Source organism: Stegastes partitus, unplaced genomic scaffold, assembly GCF_000690725.1.
Source record: "Stegastes partitus isolate 25-593 unplaced genomic scaffold, Stegastes_partitus-1.0.2 Scaffold77, whole genome shotgun sequence".
In the NCBI taxonomy this organism is placed as follows: Eukaryota; Metazoa; Chordata; class Actinopteri; family Pomacentridae; genus Stegastes; species Stegastes partitus.
The window spans coordinates 11,011-30,369 of record NW_007577808.1 but is presented as its reverse complement, the minus strand read 5'-3'; the positions used below and the strand labels follow the sequence as shown (position 1 = coordinate 30,369).

Genomic DNA, 19,359 nt, shown 5'->3' with positions numbered 1-19,359 from the left:
TTTTTAATGCATATCAGTGCAGGGTTTCCCTCTGTTTATCTCCACTCTTACATGACCTCTGACCTCTCTCCTGCAGATGACTCAGGGGACGAGGAGCCCACATCGCAGTCGGACCGTAGCGAGATCCAGGGCACCCTGAAGATACTTGTCAGCAAGCTCGATGACCTCAGCACGTGCAATGACCTGATCGCCAAGCATGGGGCGGCCCTGCAGCGTTCCCTGAGTGAACTCGAAGGCCTGAAAGTCCCCGTGGAGGGAGGAGAGAAGATCAAGGCAGTCAACGAGCGAGCCACTCTCTTCCGCATCACCTCCAATGCTATGATCAATGTAAGTAGCCGGGACAGAGCAGCCAAACAAGATGCAGCAGCAGTGGGCAGCGACTGATTTGTCTCCCGCATGCTTTGGCATGATCAATGTGACAAGAATGCCAGTGGATGTGAGTGATGAGAGATGAGATCACTTCACAGTGTAGCATGTTAAACGAGAGCCACTTGGCCGCAGGCGGGGAGACCGCAGGTTTAGACAGGCAGTTTTACACCTCACTAAATCCTGTTAAACCTACTTAAACGTAACAATCTCTGATGTTTAAAAATGGACAAATGGACAAAATTAAGCTGCGAGATGGAAATGGTAATGGCTTCATTAAAGGAATCTATTTATTGTTTAAAATATCATATCTCTGCTGTTTTTCGGATAGGCCACAATAATACACATGAACAAATTCTCCTCAAAGGTGTACAACAAACTTTTATCTCTACCCTTAAATTATTGCTTGGAATAAGGAAAGCTGGGGAATAAGGAGACTCTTATAGAGGATAAAATAGTTTAAGGTTTACCAGATGTTTTCCCTATCAGCCTGATTGAACAAAACACAACAACAAACATGACCTGATTTTTAATTATCATCAAATCTAGGATCTGATTACTACTCCTGGACTATGCAGTGCTCTGCTCTAACTGGCCCTGTTCCACTTTCCTCATGGATAAATAGCATGGGCTTTACAGTACGTTAGTAGTGGATGAGAGTACAGTGAGGGTTGAGGTCCTGATACGAGATATGATAGTGGGTGGGAGGTGACAGGAATAGCCCCTGCTCCCCCCCTCCTCTCAAACCCTGGACCCTCCCTGCTTGGTGAGGAATGTCAGAGCCTTCTGGACTACAGTTAGACAGACAGACCTGCTCTGACTAAAGCCAGACAATCACACAAGGTTTGTCTTTCTTCCTGCTTGTCTCAGTGGCTTTTATCTTAGGGATTGTTAATTTTGGCTTTAATGCATGTCTGACATACTTTGCAGCTCTTTTTGTTGTATGCGTGGTTGTTAGGGGTAACGGTAACTAAGTCAGACTTAGTTGTGTTTAGGCTGAAATGATTTTGGCACAAATATGTGTTAATTTAGGTAGTAAGAGTCTATTAATTCCAATATAAGCAGGTGTTAGTACAGGTTGTTAAGAGATTTGAACCATAGTTTCATGATAAGAAAAAGCTTTAAGTCGAGGTCACGCTTAAATTATGTGAAAGGCCATTGCTCAAAATGATGAAGCCCTTGTCATCTTTTTTTTTATTAATTGGTGGAGGAAAATTAAACTTACTGGACAAGCAATAAAATAGACCCTTATGGACTGCCTAACTCATTAAAATGCCATTTGGTTTGCCAAGAAGGTGCTTCTAATGAGAAAGAAATGCTGCTGCAAACTCCCCGGAGTACTTTTTTAGTCTTGTAAATGGCTTTCTCGAAGCAGTTAGCGGTGCAAGATATGTCGTTTTTGGTTTGTGCTCAGCTCCTGTGAAGAATTGTTCTTTGCTTTTAAATATAACTGTACGTGTTGCATTACCAAAGAAACTGGGAGTATACATGTATAGAGGGAACAGGGCAGAGAGGAGCAGGAGGCCATAATGAAAAGACCTCACTGCATGTTCCCGGTGATTTGAGCCGGGTCTGGGGAGCGGGTTGCACTCCAGTTCATTCACCGGTGACCTCACTTCTCAAGTGTGCCACTGACTCCAAAGGCACATTTGCCTGTTTGTGAACGCATGTATGTACACACCTACCACTTTTGGTTAGTATGGTTTAATCACATGAAACTTTACTCAAGTTCACTTTATTTTTTGCTACGTCGTTCATTCTGCGGAGGTCACCGGCACCTTAAATCTGACACTGATGACTGTTCATGCCAACTCCTACTGACACATCCACTCCTGCAAACCCATTCACTTGTTTAGCCTTTATCAACCCCGTCTTCCTAGTTACGGAAGTCACATGCGGTCTGCGTGTGGACCCGAGAGTCAGCATTTAAAAAGTGGAACTGGCAAACTTTTTTTAAGTGGGTGCGTGAGTTTCATATCATGGTTGTGTGTGAGGAAGCGGACCACCACGTCACATGCACTTGACATTTAAATTGACGCTTAGGCATTCATGTATAGAGAGTTCATCCAAGACTGTTTAAGGTAAGAGACGAATTGGAATAGAGTCTTATGAGTTTTTAGTTGTAAAATGTTGTAATTACTGCCACACAAAATGTGGAACAAATTTGTAGTTTCTGATATGATATTTGTTGTATTCTAATGATACTGCACCGTTATAATACTCGTATTTCTAAATTGTTATTACTCCTAGAATAACATCTCTTCACAGATCAATTACCAACTTTAGAATAACGTCCCAATAACATATATAAACTATTAACTGATACTTAACAAGTCATTAGTAAGTAATTCACTAATGGCTTGTTCATGATCTATGACTGGTTTATAAGGTATGGCTGTAAATCATTAATATGCAGTTAACAAGTTATTTATAACTCATTAACTAACAGTTTGTAAATGGTTTATTAACTATCTATAAGGCATCGTTATAAATCATCAACAAATTATTAACAAACACTTAACAAGTGGTTAATAACTCACTAATTAACAGTTTGCAAATGATCTATTAACTAGTTATAACGGATAGTTATTACAAAGCGTTACCAACTTGGTTGTTTTAAACTTATTACTGATGGTGCGGTAACTTCACTTTTGGAATTTAATGACATGTGGTATTACTGTAGAGAGGCTTAACTCTTTTTTTTTCAACAACATTAAGATATTAAACCATGTCTGTGTCTTCTGTGCTTTTCCAGTTAACCTAAATGCTTAAAAATAATCTTAAGTGCATTTATGATGATTGCATGACTGCATTGTGTTTAGAAGATACGTAGAAATTGCCCCTCATTTAGGAACCTGAAATAATGGATTAAGTTATCAAACATGCTGCATGAAAGCTTGCTGTTAATAATAATGATAATAATGAGGATTTCACATCACAGCAAGTTATTGTAAAATAGTTATGTTCTTTACTATGTTACACTCACTAAAGGTAAAAATATAAAAGTTAGCAGTTGTGGTTAAATATTCAAACAGCGTATTTTATTAGAACCATGAACTTAACTTAATGACTATAGAGCTGAAACAATTAATCAATAGTTAATCAATAGTCACTTAATAACTTGTAATTTTTGTAGCATAAATGGAAAAATATTTCTCTTATTCCATTGCATTACTGTGGATTACCTGCTTTCTTGGTCTTAAGTCATATTAAACCGAATGTCTTTGAGTCTGTCACTGTTAGTTCGAGAAAATTTAGCATTTTTAAAAAATCTTTTAACATCTTGTAGTCCTAATATGTATTGGAGAAATTAAGAAACAACACTTGTTAGTTGTAGCTCTAAATTAACTGACTCTTTATGCATATTTATTATAATATTATCACGTGTCTTGTGAAATAAAGCAAGAACATATCAGCCTTTAAATTGTATACAGTGGCAGCTAACAGTGTAACATTGTGTGTTTCTGTGTGCATGTGAGGCAGGGATACAGATACAGGGCTGCATTTATTTTTATTTTTTTCGACAGATCAAGGAAAGAATCAAGTGTTACTGTCTACTTGTTTCTCTTTCCGCTGCCTAAAGGTGCTACTTTACATCCTGACTGCTCCCTCACCAGACGGAGAACAGAGATTATTTGAGCTGTGTGACACTTTTGTCCCTCCAGCTCTCAGCCTTAAGCCACATATTTATCTAAGTGATTCCAGCAAAGTCTCCACAGCCCCTCTGGCCGTGGAACCAAAGAAACATTTGCTGCAAATGACCATAGACCGTATGTACGTAATCATGTGCTGATACAGTTTGGTGGGAAGCAACTTTGACAAGACTCCACAAAATGCTAAAAACCTCTGGAGGCCTTCCATGTGACAGCTCGGTGACAATCACATGACATTTTTATCATGTATGTTGAGCAGCTGAGAGGTGTTATTTAGGTTCATCGACCTTTGAGCCCACTATGAAGCAAAGCTGTCAGGCGTACGATGCAGTGCCAACAAGTGCTGACATGTAATGTATGTGTGATCTGACGTAACCTCTTTGTCTCGGCAGTCAAAGCAGAGAAGCAACAACGATGCCCCCTCTTGACTCAAATATAGCCTGCCACACAGTCAGAGGTTTAAAACTGTAGTTCATCAGTCACGGATGTTTTCTATGTTTACAGTTTGCTCAGAGGAGCGTTTGACACAGCGGGGAGATCCAGTAAATGCTCGGCAGACAGCTAATTAACATATTGATGACTGCTCGAAACAGTGATGATAAACGACCTTGATTACAGTGATTGATGCAAATGTCTTTGCACCCTTTTCCATCCCAATGCACTCTCATATTGTTGCCAGCTGCCAGGAAAAATTATATTATCAATTTATTTCATTTTCATGTTTTTAAAGATCTTTTATTTAAGTCCTCATGACGCAACTGCAGTTAGGAGCCCTGACTGTCCTCACTTCCAAGCTTACTGGAGTTATTTATAATGCAAGAATTTAAGCTGTCAGTGGAAGTTAATTTATACCCTGTTGAGAATCTTAAAGGATGCTTTTTTTTTCTTTTTTTTTTAAGGGTGTATATTTTGGAAAGTTTCACTGCTGTCTGTGTGATTATGTGCTTGTGTGCATGTGTTCCCCAAGGCGTGTCGAGACTTCTTGGACCTAGCTGAGACTCACAGTCGGAGATGGCAGCGGGCACTGCAGTATGAGCGAGAGCAGCGTACCCACCTAGAGGAGACCATTGAGCAGCTAGCCAAGCAGCATAACAGCCTGGAGCGAGCGTGGAGAGAAGCACCCACGCTTGTTTCCAGCACACCCAGTGCCCCGACCACCAACAAGGGTGAGACTGACTGTCTGTGTGTTACTTACTCTTGTTGGCCTCAGTGTGGACCTCATTTCACTGGTGGAAAGTCATGTGTAGCCTCAGGCTTAATATTATAGACTCTCCTCACATGTCAGAAGGTTTGGATTGGATGATAGTTAAGTTACAGATGCTAAATACCTTAACCAAGAACTGTATGCCTTGCAGTCTCCTCTGTCAGTCAATATATACAGTTTTCATATAGTTGTTTGTTTGTCTATAACCAAAATATCAATCCATGAAACTTCATGATTTTAGTGACCTCATGATGATTCCTCTAAAGCCATGTTTCAAATCTCCTGAGTGTTTGCACATGCATTTGCACCTTCAACAAGGAGAAACCCATTGATATTAATGACCACATGCCTTTACTGTCAGTGTAAGACTTTCCTTTAAGCAAATGACCTAAAACATTCCACACCAAATCAGCGTAACTTTCATATATTACAGTTTAAACTCACAGAGAGAAAGATACGGTTGATAGACTTTAATATTAAAACTTTGGTTTTAAAGCTGAAGATTAGGGCGGCATCCACAAACACTAACATCCCAGCTGTGGGCCCATGTTGCATCTCTTTCCCCTTCATTTAGTGTCATCCCGCTCTGGTCCCTTTCGCAAAAAGATTGGGCTACAATGCCGTGAATAAGACTCCCTCATTATGTCGCGTTTGCTCATTTACCTTGAACCAAACAAGCTGGCACAATGCCGCCCCAGTGTGTGCTTTCAGATAGCGTGACAGCGTTCTGAAGTCAAGAGGTGTGACGTGATGTTTAGTGTGGTGCATCCCGTCTTTTTCCACCATCTTTCCTGCATCCAGCTTAAAGGCACAACAACAATAAACCCCCCATTCCATCCCCAAAGCTTACACACAGAACAGCGATGCAACCAGGCTGTATGAAAAGGGTTTTTGCTGTCTGTAATAGGAGCTTAAAACATGGTTTGAGTTTCTTACCCTTCTGTCAACCAGTGTTAATCCCCTTAAAGTTCATTAAAGGCAATATAAGTTGATTTAGTTGTCGATACATAAGTATGCTTTCAGAAGAGACATCGAAAAACAGCCTGCACTGTTGTTCAAGTGAGAGGATTTGCTGGTATGTAGCCAATGTATGGACAAAATTTGGCAGAGAGATTGGAATGTTTTCTTTTAAATAAGTTAAGCTAAAAATAAACATTTTGAGTGTTCATGGGAGCAGAATAGTGAAGATAATCTTGTCTCCATGTAGTATTTATTTGGGAAGCAGTTCACCCATAGCTTGCAGCAAATGCAAATCTGCGTTTAAAATACATTCGTACTACGGACCGTTAGTAAGTAGCAATCATTCTGTCTCCTCCTTTAATAGAATCACTTTTCATTAGAAGCACTATGATTACATGATTATAAGGATTTGTGCCTCTCTGTAGAAAGCGAGTTTATAGACATAATGGACCACTGATCGCACTGAGTGTTGAATTTTTGGATGCAAAATATGAGAAGCACACCCCGAGGAACTTGCATCATTCGGGCTAGTTAACCAGCAGGAACATTGCCAATTTAACTAAGCTGATTATTCCTTGATTAATCGCCATGGGTTTGTGATTACACGCTCCTCCTCCTGAACTTTGTAGAATACGAACTCACCGCCATGAGGTTGTTTTGCGTAATGTCTGTATGGACTCACAAATGTATATGTCCCAACTGAAGGGAGTGAGAGGTCGCGCAAAGAAGAAGCAAGTGATGAAGATGAAGATACTGAATACTTTGATGCCATGGAGGACTCCCCTGCGTTCATCACAGTGACTGCCAGTGAGAACACGCAGCACAGGTCAGTGTCACACAGGGATCCATGTGGTCCATACTCCTTAAAACATGTTGTTATGTGTTCACTGAAACATGCAGAAACGAGGAAAAGGTTAACAAGAAGAACGGCATAAACCAATTGCCGCGCATGCTCCTATTTGTAAGAATTGTGAGTTTGACATTGGCTGACAGCTGAACAAGGCTGCGTTGATGGCTCGTGGTGTGACAGTTTAACATTGCATGTCCCTTACTCCTGAACGCTGTCAGATTTGTTCACTCTGTGTTATGCAAGTAAAAATACCACAAGACCTGTCGACTCTCCTGCAGACAAGTAAACCAGTTTCTGCTTTTGTCTCTTGCAATACATCCCTCAACTCTAGTAGCTCCATTAAGACTGATGGAAACTGTTACACAGCGTTCATCTGCAATACCCAGCAATCTCTTTCCTCGCCTACGAGTGCTGTGTTTGTATTGCATGTGTGTGTGTGTGTGAGGGGGAAAACAAGACAGAGAGGGGCATTTAGTTTATGATTGCGTCCAGCGCTCATTGTAAAAACTGTTTTCATTCTGTTCCAGGCGATCTCAGAGTAATTTAAGTGGAGCGAGCGGAGGCCAGCCCAGCGACTGGAACCAGGACAACCATGTAAGTGGCTGTTTTCCTAACAGGTCTGACTAATAGGACCGACGTTTGTGAGCACTGCTGACTTTTGTAATATCAATATAGAAGTGTCTGTGCCGCTGCGAAGTTCTCACCTCATTGATTTATTTATACGTCTTCACTTGCTGTTTTCACAAGCCTCCACTCCTGTCCTGCATCCACCCCTTGCTAACAGACAGACACACACAGGCTTTGTCTGTGTTTCCTGCGGTCTCGTTGTCACCCCTGTGGTGCCGAAGACATACAATTGCATCACTCCTCTAAATCTTAATTACCAGTCCGACATCTGTTCTTTTTTCCCCTCAACACTCTCGTGCTGCTTCTTCTCTTTCACACATCTGTGTCTTCTCTCCCCTCCGCTTGTCTTTCTCTCGGTCTGTCACTGTGTCTGGTGATATTCTGCCAAGCTGTCCATGAAGTTGGAAATACTTTCTCAAACTTGTATACCCATCCGTTCTCCCCCTCCTCTAATTCCAGATGTCTCCAAGCTGTAATGATGTGTCAGGAAAGGAGCTGCAGCCCCGCAGACAGAGGCGAACTCATATCCCAGACAAGCCCAACTACTCCCTCAATTTGTGGAGCATCATGAAGAACTGCATCGGCAAGGAGCTCTCTAAAATCCCCATGCCTGTAAGTATACGAGGTGTGGTCCTTCTTCATGCTGACAGGTTCACATAACTCTGTGTGAGTTACACTGTGCCTATAAAAAGTTTTATTGCTGTCAACACTGAGTCATGGTCAATTCTGTTTGGCTTTTTGGAGAAGAATTTACCTCCCAAAAAAGGCTCTTTCGTGTTAAAGTGAAAGCAGATTTTTTACAAATTAGTGTCAGTTAATTATAAATCTAAAACTGATTGCATAAGTATTCACCCTATTTAAAGTGATTTACCTAATTTAACGGGGCTGCAAGGTGGAGCGGTGGGTAGCATCGTTGCCTCGCAGCAAGAAAGTTGGCGGTTCGCGTCCCGGTGAGGACACCCGGGATCTTTCTGCGTGGAGTTTGCATGTTCTCCCCGTGCAGTGTGGGTTCTCTCTGGGTTCTCCAGCTTCCTCCCACATAGTCCAAAAACATGTTGAGGTTAATTGGTGATTCTAAATTGTCCGTAGGTGTGAATGTGAGTGTGCTTGGTTGTCTGTCTCTAAGTGTAGCCCTGTGATAGACTGGTGACCTGTCCAGGGTGTCGCCTGCCTTCACCCTCAGTCAGCTGGGATAGACTCCAGCCCTCCGTGACCCTAGTGAGGATTAAGCGGTGTATCGATAATGGATGGATGGAGCTTAATTTAACACAAATGCAGCCAGTTGGTGCCAGAAATGAACAAAGACAACAAGGACAATGTTCTGGAGTATCCAAGTCAGAGCCCGGACCTCAATCTAATTGAGAATTTGTTTTATATTTTTAAATAATTGACATTACTTTGTAAAAATCGTTGTTTACTTTGACATAAAAGAGTCTATTTTGTAAATTCTTGTCAAAAACAAGCCAAAGTATGTTGATCAGGATTCAATGTTGAAAAGCAATAAATAGGTACAACTTCCAAGAGGAGTGAATACTTTTTATACTATATCTTTACTATATCTTAAGAGTTTCTAATGCTTTCTCTTTCCTTCAGGTAAACTTCAATGAGCCTCTGTCGATGCTGCAGCGTCTCACTGAGGACCTGGAGTATCATGAGCTCTTAGACAAGGCGGCACGCTGTGACTCCTCCCTGGAGCAGATGTGCCTGGTCGCTGCCTTCTCCGTCTCCTCCTACTCCACCACGGTCCACCGGACAGCCAAGCCCTTCAACCCCCTCCTGGGCGAGACCTACGAGCTCGATCGCCGGGAGGAGTTTGGCTATCGCTCGCTGTGTGAGCAGGTAACGGCGTAGCCACAGGGAGATTCTGCTTACACACTCCCTGATGTGCTCGCACACATTAGACACACAAACCGAGGTACACAAAGTCAGACTGTGTCCTTCAAACAAGCTGATATGTGTTTTCTGATTATATGAACACACTTGCCGTATCATGCTTATCCTTTGTGTCAATACCTCCTCTCAGGTGAGCCATCACCCCCCAGCAGCTGCGCATCATGTGATTTCCCAAAAAGGCTGGACCTTGTGGCAGGAAATCACTATCGCCAGCAAGTTCCGTGGAAAATACCTCTCCATAATGCCTCTGGGTAAGATGCTTTAAATTCGCCTGGGAAGCTAACAAACTATATGTGTAAATAACGGCTCCGCTGTGCAAATTGAACAAAGCAGCAGAAGAAAGTCGAGGAAGACTCCACACCCCGCTTGAGAGTATTATACAACTGATTCTGCCTGCCACACAATCTGAAGCCAGAGGAAAGGGTGTGAAAATGAATCAGGAGGGTTTTATGACCCCTTTGACACATACATAAATATGGGTATAAAGGGAGCTCTATATTGCGCTGGGAGAGCGAAGAGCAGCGGTCTGTTGGCTCAGATAAATGAGAGATTTTCTAGGTGCAGGTCCAGCCAAGGGAGGCAGTGGTATTTATCTGACTCCTCTCACTCTCTGTTATATGCCCCTATCACGTTCCATGTAATAGAAAAAACTCTTAAGTGTGAAGCGTTTATAGGGAAATATATGTTGTAAATCTTCTGGGGTAGGTCACATTGGACGTAGGTGACAATGTGCTGCCTGTGCACAGAGCATGAATGTGTTAGATTATATGTTTTTCAGCTGCTGCCGGTAGAATTGATCACAAATTTAGAATTGCATTATCAAACCCATAATCTAGCGCATCGCTTCAAGGTCTGCAACCGCATAGTGCAGCTGTGATTTTCACTGACAGTCTTTTGTCCCTGTCTGTCCCCAGGTGCCATTCACCTGCAGTTCCACGCCAGTGGGAACCACTATGTGTGGAGAAAGGTCACCTCCACAGTGCACAACATCATTGTGGGCAAGCTGTGGATTGACCAGGTCGGTTTATGAGTACTTCTCATTGGCAATCACTCTTTCACAGCTCCAAACCCAGGAATTTGTCTTTATACCCCCGACCTTCCATCCTCTCCTCCGATGATGCAGAAGACTGTTGTACAGACCAGCAGAGTAGAGTGTTGGGAAGAAGGGAATCAGAGCCAAGCCTTACAGCACATGAATAAGGAGCTTCACGATCCTTGGGGATTTATCTTTAGCTTTGATCTCTAATAACACCCTGAAATAACAGCCTCGTCTTTGTGTGCGATGGCCCAGTTATATAGGGGAGGAGCAGACTTCACATGTGTCTGTCTGAGAATTGTGTCTGCATGTTCTTTGGAAGTGTATTTCTGGCTTTTTTCACACAACCTTTTTTTCTTTTTTCTCTCTCCTTTCTCACTCATGAGTCTGTCGAATCAATCTGTCAATGAGTGTTGGTGTTTGCATGTAATCTTGAAAGAAGACCTGAGATTGTATCAGTTAGAATATCGGCTTTGAATTATTAAAACAAAAATATAATAAGTTGTTAATATTGATTAGTAGTCACAAATACCCTGCACAATGTGCGTCAGGTTACGGTTGAACAAAATTTTCTACCTATCGTAAAGATTGTGATCTTTTTCTGTAATTTAAATTTTTGAGATACGTCTAAATAAGCGATTATGATTATATTTGCTGCTGTTGTGTAAATTTAAGATACTAGCCTAATGAAACAATTAACACTGCCTCTGCGTCCTACTTCTAACTTTAGTTTATCCACTGAGAAAAAAAAAAATCTCACCAATACTTATTGATTTTTACTGTCTATTGTTTTACCTTCTCCCTTCACTACTTTCACCGTCTCTGTACATTGGTCTGCCACTCTGCTACCCTCCAGTGCAGAACAAGGTCAGCCAAACAACTCCGTACTAAACTACAGAAACTGTTGTCCTACTGTTTCCTCTACTTTTGGCCAATTTACCAGCTGGCATCAATGTCAATAGTACAGCAACTGAAAAGAGACAAGATGATCTACGTGGGTACTGACTGTGAATATATGATTAATAAACATCATGATCTGAAACTTAAAAAAGAACAAATTCACATGGTGACCATCCTTAGGATTTTTATTTTATGGTCGTCAGATGCTACAAAAACAGGTCAAACAATAGACTTGAGAGGTACGGCCCAGTGCAAGGTGCAAAGTCGTCAAAAAATCTTCATGCTTCCTTTAAAGCACTTGAAAACACATTTTTAATCTATGACGATGTCCATCCATCCATTATCTATACACCACTTAATCCTCACTAGGGTCGTAGAGGGTCTGGAGTCTATCCCAGCTGACTTAGGGTGAAGGCAGGGGACACCCTGGACAGGTCACCAGTCTATCACAGGGCTACACTTAGAGACAGACAACCAAGCACACTCACATTCACACCTACGGACAATTTAGAATCACCAATTAACCTCAACATGTTTTTGGATCATGTGGGAGGAAGCTGGAGAACCCAGAGAGAACCCACACTGCATGGCAAACATACAAACTCCACGCAGAAAGATCCTGGGTGTCCTCACTGGGATGTGAACCGGTGGCCTTCTTGCAATGGTGCTAACTACAGCGCCACCTTGCAGCCCTCTATGACTATGTGTTAATGTATATTCCACTTGCTATACCTGCCTGTACTGTAGCAAAAACCTGATTAATAAAAAAGATTTGGGAACATTTAAGATAGAACAAGCCCAAAGAAAGTGGGATTTAGTGCATACACACTGCTGAGCTTCAGGTCAAATCATGGCATCTAACTGTTAATTAACCTGCTGTAACTATTTAGCGTTCAGTTTTGCTGGCCTGTTTAGCTCAGGAAATGGTAAAGCTTACTAGCTATATAGTACAACATGCTATCATTTTCTCTTCTCTCTCTCTCTTTCTGTTTGTGTAGTCGGGGGATATTGAGATTGTGAATCACAGGACCAAGGAGACCTGCCAACTCAAATTCTCTCCCTACAGTTATTTCTCCAGGGATGTTCCACGGAAGGTAATTTCTTCCTTTTACACACTTTGTTGATACCCAACCTTGGCATGATGTCATACAGTGTGGGGTTAGTTTGTATGATGCTGCCTCCTGCTGGACAATACCAACAGACATATTACGTAGTTTAGCGTATGGGGTCACATCTCAGTGAAGTAAAGTCTTTTGAAAAAACAACGATGATTTAAATATGGGGGACAGTGCTGCCTTTTCCAGTGGTGAATTCGGGATTAGTTAATGGAAATCTGCTAATGCTCTGCTGAGGGGGAAATACTTGTTTTGTGTTCTTCATTCCCTTTAGTATCCATGCTGTAAGTTTATTTTCTGATTTCTTTTTCCAGGTGACGGGTGTGGTGGCGGACAGCGGGGGCCAGGCTCACTACATCCTCTCTGGTACTTGGGATGAAAAAATGGAGAGTGCCAAGATCGTTCAGAGCAGCCGAGGGGGCAGTGGATCGGAGGGCAAGCAGAAGACCGTCTATCAGACTCTGTCCCCCAAACTGCTGTGGAAGAAGTACCCTCTCCCGTAAGCTCCTCTCATCAGCCTCATAAGGCCCAGCATTAGAATATATGAGTCATAGCCGTTGTGTAATAACTGCAGCGTTCGATCAATATCATCGATTGTAGAACATCACAGTGTAACTACTGTCAATTTCCTCTTACTTCCTCAGCGAGAATGCTGAGAACATGTACTACTTCTCAGCTCTGGCGCTGACCCTGAATGAGCCGGAAGAAGGAATCGGACAGACCGACAGCCGTCTGAGGCCAGACCAGAGGCTGATGGAGGACGGGCGATGGGATGAAGCAAACTCAGAAAAACAGAGGCTAGAAGAGAAACAAAGAGCTGTGAGGAGGAGGAGGGAAGCCGAGGCCTCCGACGCTCTAGATGAAGGTATGAAACAGCGTGATGTCTGATAGGCAGAGAGAAGCTGAGTGGAAGACAGACAGATAAGGAGCAATGATAAAGAAGGAAGAAAGAAGGGAGATAGAGGGCAGAAAGTTGCAAAGTGGGAGAACTTACTTTATGCATGCGGGGTTCCTGTAAAAGTGCCAGTCGTTTTCAGATTAGACAGCGGTAAGTGTCAGCTGCAGCAGACTTATTTGAAAATGTTAAATAATCAGCACAAAAGAGAAGCTGCTGAATTAGAAAATGTCTGATTCTTTGATTGAAAATAATAGATACAAGGCTTCTATACACCAGGAGAGATATTAACTATGACCAGAGGAGCATTTAGGTAAAAAGAAAAACGTTGAGTCACTTTTAGATTCTTTGGTAATTTGTGGGTTTTTTTGTTTGCTACAACAGTGACTCACACAACACTAGCAGATGTTCTGTAGCATTTGAAGCTAAAGCTCATAAATAACATAAAGCTACTGTGTATGCCTTCCTAAACTGATTAAAAACTTGATCTCTGAAAAAAGCTATCAATCTATATTATCCCTAAACTATCTAGCAGACTCCTGTGTTTCCACACTGAAGAACATTCACACGCACTGCTCTTGCTCACCTCAAATTATTGATCATATGAGCATTATTATATTATCAATATAATTATGAAAAGACAGTTCCTCAATAGAAAAGTGTCAAAATATGCAGAACATTATCTATTTATCACTGTCGGAACAGTTGTTTTTAAACTCTCATGTCGAACATGATCAATAAATTGCGCCGTTGAGTAAGAACGGTGTGCAGGATCTTTCTTTCTCAGGACAGACGTGATACCTTCCAGCCTACCGGCATCTGAGATAGTTGGATGTGTCTTCTTTAAAACCTGCATTGAAGAACTTAAAGGAAAATTTAAAAAAAAAACAAAAAAAACAAACGTTTGAAATGAGAATTCATAGTGAGGAAAAATCACTTTTAGAAACAACTGGTCCTCGCCTCTTTGCAACTCTACTGCAGTAAAGCTTGACATATTTGTGAGTATTTATATGATGCAGTATTTGACATTACAGGTGATCTACAGATGTGTGTGTTACTAGGATTAACAATCAAGAAGGAAACACCAGAGCAGTACATAAAGGGAGTAATTGGTAGGAGCTTTTAACCCTCTGAACTCCGAGCAGCTTCCGGCCGTGTTTTTGCTTCTGTCACATTTCTACTCACTGTGAGGTCGTTTTTAACTGCTATGTAAAGTCAACCATGACTAGAAATAGAGTGAACTGAACATCTTCTTTAATGCAGTATATATCATAAAAGATAATTAATAGAAAGTTCTTTGATTATTTCTTTTCACAAAAATTTTAAAAACCTGGAACCAAGATGTGCAGTGTTTTTTCCAACTCTGGCACTGTCCATGCTTTAGACCACTTTCATACTGGTCCTCTATCTGCTCTGTGTAAACACAGCCTGCAGTTCATCCCAGTTCTGCAGAAAAGCCTCAGAATTTTTGTCACGCAACAAATCTGACAAACTGTTTAAAATTTATAGTAATTTTATGTAAAAATGAAATAATTTTGGTGAAATCTCACAATTCTAAGCTTAGATTAAGTAAAGTTTCCCTCAACAGAACATCAAGTCACAGATGATAAGTTCAAGAGCCGACAGTTTTTATATTTTCTGACTCTGATAAATGTAGTGATTCTTTAAAGATAACATGCATTTCAAGCACGCTGGTGGGTTTTGGGGTTCAGAGGGTTAAGTTATGAAAATAAAATCTGTCATTTATTGGGTTTAATGGTTATAAATGAAGAGTTTAAGAGTTATTAAAGGTCAGAGAGCAGGGCTAAAAGAGCTAAGAAGAGCCAGCAGTAATCAAAGCCAAGTCTGATCTTTACACAGACCTCAGCAGAAACTCTTCATCCTGGTGGCATTCCTGTGTGTGTGTTGTGTGTAGGCCAGACTGTATTCGATGTACCCATGACTTGTCTTTCTTTTCCTCCCTCTATTGATGGTCAGAGTGTGATTATGACTCTGGTGAGTGGGGGTTGCCCTGTACCCCTCTGTTGTGCATCACTCCTACACACAAACACACACACACACACACACACACACACACACACACACACACACACACACCATCCTCTGTGTGTCCTCTGTGTGGTCTGCCTCTGTGTGGGAACTGCATGATACCCCCCTTCTCATGTCGACTTCTCCAAATAATGAATCAGGAAAAAACAAAAGACTTTTTTTTCCTGCATACATGTGACATTTCCATTCAGAGCAGAGCCTCAGTACCATGTTACATGTAATAACAGATATTAAACTCTACAAGTATCCTCGGTGTGATCTGGTGAAGCCACATTAGCAAGTGATTGATTTTCACTTCATTCTGCTGTTGCCATTCTGTTTTTTTTTCTTCATTTGGCACTTTTCTGGTGCACTCAGCAACAAGTTCTTTTAAGGTTTGTTCATCTAATTTAAATTTACATTGTGTTTTTTGTAAAGCTAAAGGTACTGAGTTGGAATCATGATATTTTTAAAAATGTTCACACATCAGAAAACTGCAATTTCTGCCTTGTTTTGACTGGTTTGCTGTTTTTGGAAACGGATTCATCATTCAGTTCGGGGAGTTCCAAAACTGTGATTATAATTTTCTCCCTCACCACGACCGATCCAGGTTTTTTTTTCATCGCACACAACATTTGTTTCATATTGACGCCTTTGAGTTCAACTTTTCCGCCGTTACAGCTCGGTTCACATTTGGAGCTATCCCAAATGCAGTGCACAGCGATTGATTGCTTTTCATATCTGCATTTGTATGAAGGTGAATTGATTGCTCAGTGAATTGCCTGCAAGTGTGGCTTCCCCGCTAGACGGTGATTAAACGGCGACGACTGAATAACATCTGGGCTTCTTTCCACAGGTAGAGAATACGAAGGCTACCAGCCGTTGTGGTTTCACCAGAGGAGGGACTCAATCACTGGAGAAACAAACTTTGTGTACAAGGGAGGTTACTGGGAGTCGAAGGAGAGACAGGACTGGAGCATGTGTCCTGACATCTTCTAACCCAGGAGCTCATCTCGGATCACACCTAACCTCATCGGACAGGGAACCGCTCGGCCTCTGGTCCTCAGGCGGTGGAGCGTAGCTGGCGTATGAGCACCATGTGGACCTTTGCGAGCATGAGAATGTGTATGTTTCACACACTCTCGGAATACACTGTACCTCCAAATGTACACTCTCACTCTGTTTTTTTATTATGGGGAAAAAGACGGCGCGTTCCCTGAGCGGTCCTCTTTGACGCTATACTGAAACAGCAGTGAGATACTGTGTGGATGTGAGATAATGGAATTGTAACACCACACAATAAAGGCACCTGCACAGTCCTGATGCTCCGGTGCTCCGTAAATGCTACCCACAATGCACTTTTCTCTGTTCACCAACCCATTACAGAGTTTTACCCGATTGGATAGAAACCCATATCAGAGCAGCTCATGATTACAGACAGACAAATTCATGAAGAGGCAGAAGTAGAACAGTGTTGAATACACATGTCAGTGTTTTAGTGGTTACACAAAAAGTGTCCTCACCCTCTCTTTTATTCAGCACAACTGAGAGTAAGCTTATCCTGCTTTAAGAATCTTAACTTTCCTCTTTTGCTTCGTGGAAATGATTTCAAGTGCTCATCATTTGCCCCTTTTGATTGCTTAAAAAAAAAAAGACCTGAATGCAGTGTCTTCAAATTTCTGTCCCTTAGATTTTGTTGTCAGCTGTAGAGACGCAAAGTGTTCAAAATCCAGTAAATTAAAAAAAGAGCGATAAGATAAAAGAATAAACATATAAATAACTACAGGAAAAAAATCTGTAATATAACCCTGAAAATGTGAAGTTATCTGTTAGACACTTTTCAAATATAGCTCCCTGCTTTGAATCGCAGGTTTTGTTTCATTCCAGGAGTTATTACAACGACTTAGGTTTGTATTTGTAAAACTTTTTTATAAGAGGACAAACAGGGCAGAGTCCGTTATGTGACCATTTGGCGCTAAGTGGTATTACAGAAGAAACTGATCGTCGAGAAAAACAACAAATAGAAACTGTGCAAAAAGAGCATTCTGACTGAAACACTGCTGGTGTGAAGTAACACTGGTCTACTGTGGCAACTTTTCTGTGATGATTCAACTACGATTTTTGTTTCAAAATATGTTTTTGGAATAATTTTGAACACTTTGAGTCTCTGTAATCAACAGCTAGCGTTCAAATGGGAAAATAATCTCTTTCTTATACATTAGAGGCTGGTTTATCTGAACTTATGAAATATGCAGCAAAGCAGAAACACTGTATGTTTTTTTATTTTTGTTTGGATGTTGGGATTTCCTTCTAGTTACATGCAGTTAGTCTGTTCAATAGCCAGTCCATGTAGAGATAATGTGACTGCTTCTGCACTTCATATTCTGAATATGAATTGCCTCAATGCTTTAGTGCATTTCAGTCACCCGAACATGCTTCAGACATTTTACCATTTGTGATTCTGATTAGCAAAATTCTACCGTCGTAGTTAATCCTTTAGTCGTAACACATTTAGTGCCCTTGCAGTGGTACATTGAGCTTCGAAACATTCATGTCACTCCAGTAGGAATCTCCATCGAAGCCCTAAATAAGCACTTTTCACTGTGGTTGACTAGAGGTTAGTACATATCTCTGTGTTGATGTTGACAAGTTTCACTCTGTACACGTACTTCTTTACCTTGTCCTCTGGTGCTCTCCCATAGCAACACATACCGTATCCTTGGTGACCATTTTAGCATAATTCTCAATAATCATACAAACTACTGAGTCTGCATCGAAACGCTGAGACATCCAGCGATCGCCACCCAGGAACACGCTGGTTTCTGTAGTGTGCACTGCACGAGTTCCACAGCCTCCATCGGTCACTAGTTTGTAGCAGAGACGTTTCCAGTGGGTTTACTGTATCTGAGGCTGGAGCGGATCCTCTGAGGAGCCCAGAGTGGCTCCAGCTGACAGGAGGTCAGAGGTTTTCGAAGCAGACAGGGCTGGTTCCTGTGTCCCGCTCCACTGTGCAGTCAGCTGCAGCCACAGAGGAGCGTCTCAGCTGCCGCCGCTCCAGCCTCACCACAGCTCATTCGCCGTTTGTGGACGTGCTGATCTGGGATCAGCTCACACAACAGATACCCTGAGTCTTTTGCCTTTAACTGACTGAATAAGGGAACGAGTCCCCTGACCTGTGCACTACAAGTCTACGGTGACAAGAGTTTTGAAAAACAGTTAGTATTTTTTTGTAATTATTGTTAGGAATGTAGAATTCATGGCTGGAGGTATTGTATCTACCATCTAGTCTATTTGTGTGAATATTTTGTGATAAAACAATGATATTGTAAAATGAAGAATAATTATACTAATCTGAGTATTAGGTTATCTGTACAGCAGAGTTCCACACTGAAAAAAAAAAAGACTGAATGAGCCTGGAGGATTTGCTGTAATTTTAATTTTTAATCCAGATTGATTCTGCAAAGATGGAAGTTAACCCTGAGGCGCCCGTAATTTGGCCAAACACTGACCTAACACACTAAAAATCCATTTTTTATAGACTCCTTGATACTAACATGACAGTTCATGGTGTGCAGACCGTGAAGATGTGAAAAATGCACTAAAAAAAAAGAAACTCCTTCACATCAAAGTACCACTCCGTGCTGAATATCGGGCTGATGAAGGAGACGTTCAGTGTGCTAATAGGAACGCTTCAAATGTTTATCTGTGAGATTCTTTATCAGTGATATCAGTGATGATTTGATAATGAAATGAAAAATGATTGATTATTTTTTTGCACAAAGACATGCTTCTTTTACCCATTTTACGTAAAATACATTTGTGATTTGTGGTT

At 41.4% G+C, this 19,359-nt stretch overlaps 1 protein-coding gene across 2 annotated transcripts in view; it reads left to right on the top strand.

Moving 5' to 3' along the window:
* The window catches only part of osbp2b (oxysterol binding protein 2b), a 53,702-nt gene extending 34,774 nt beyond the window's left edge, over window positions 1-18,928 (top strand). For both annotated transcript variants that reach the window (XM_008276547.1, XM_008276548.1), the window contains 12 exons: window positions 77-327; window positions 4,987-5,185; window positions 6,889-7,009; window positions 7,561-7,627; window positions 8,120-8,272; window positions 9,254-9,499; window positions 9,684-9,804; window positions 10,468-10,571; window positions 12,488-12,583; window positions 12,919-13,103; window positions 13,249-13,469; window positions 16,384-18,928. In XM_008276547.1, the coding sequence (XP_008274769.1) occupies window positions 77-327; window positions 4,987-5,185; window positions 6,889-7,009; window positions 7,561-7,627; window positions 8,120-8,272; window positions 9,254-9,499; window positions 9,684-9,804; window positions 10,468-10,571; window positions 12,488-12,583; window positions 12,919-13,103; window positions 13,249-13,469; window positions 16,384-16,526 (1,907 nt within the window). In that variant the 3' untranslated portion in view covers window positions 16,527-18,928. The remainder of the gene's footprint in view (window positions 1-76; window positions 328-4,986; window positions 5,186-6,888; window positions 7,010-7,560; window positions 7,628-8,119; window positions 8,273-9,253; window positions 9,500-9,683; window positions 9,805-10,467; window positions 10,572-12,487; window positions 12,584-12,918; window positions 13,104-13,248; window positions 13,470-16,383) is intronic.
* Window positions 18,929-19,359: the final 431 nt, after the last annotated feature.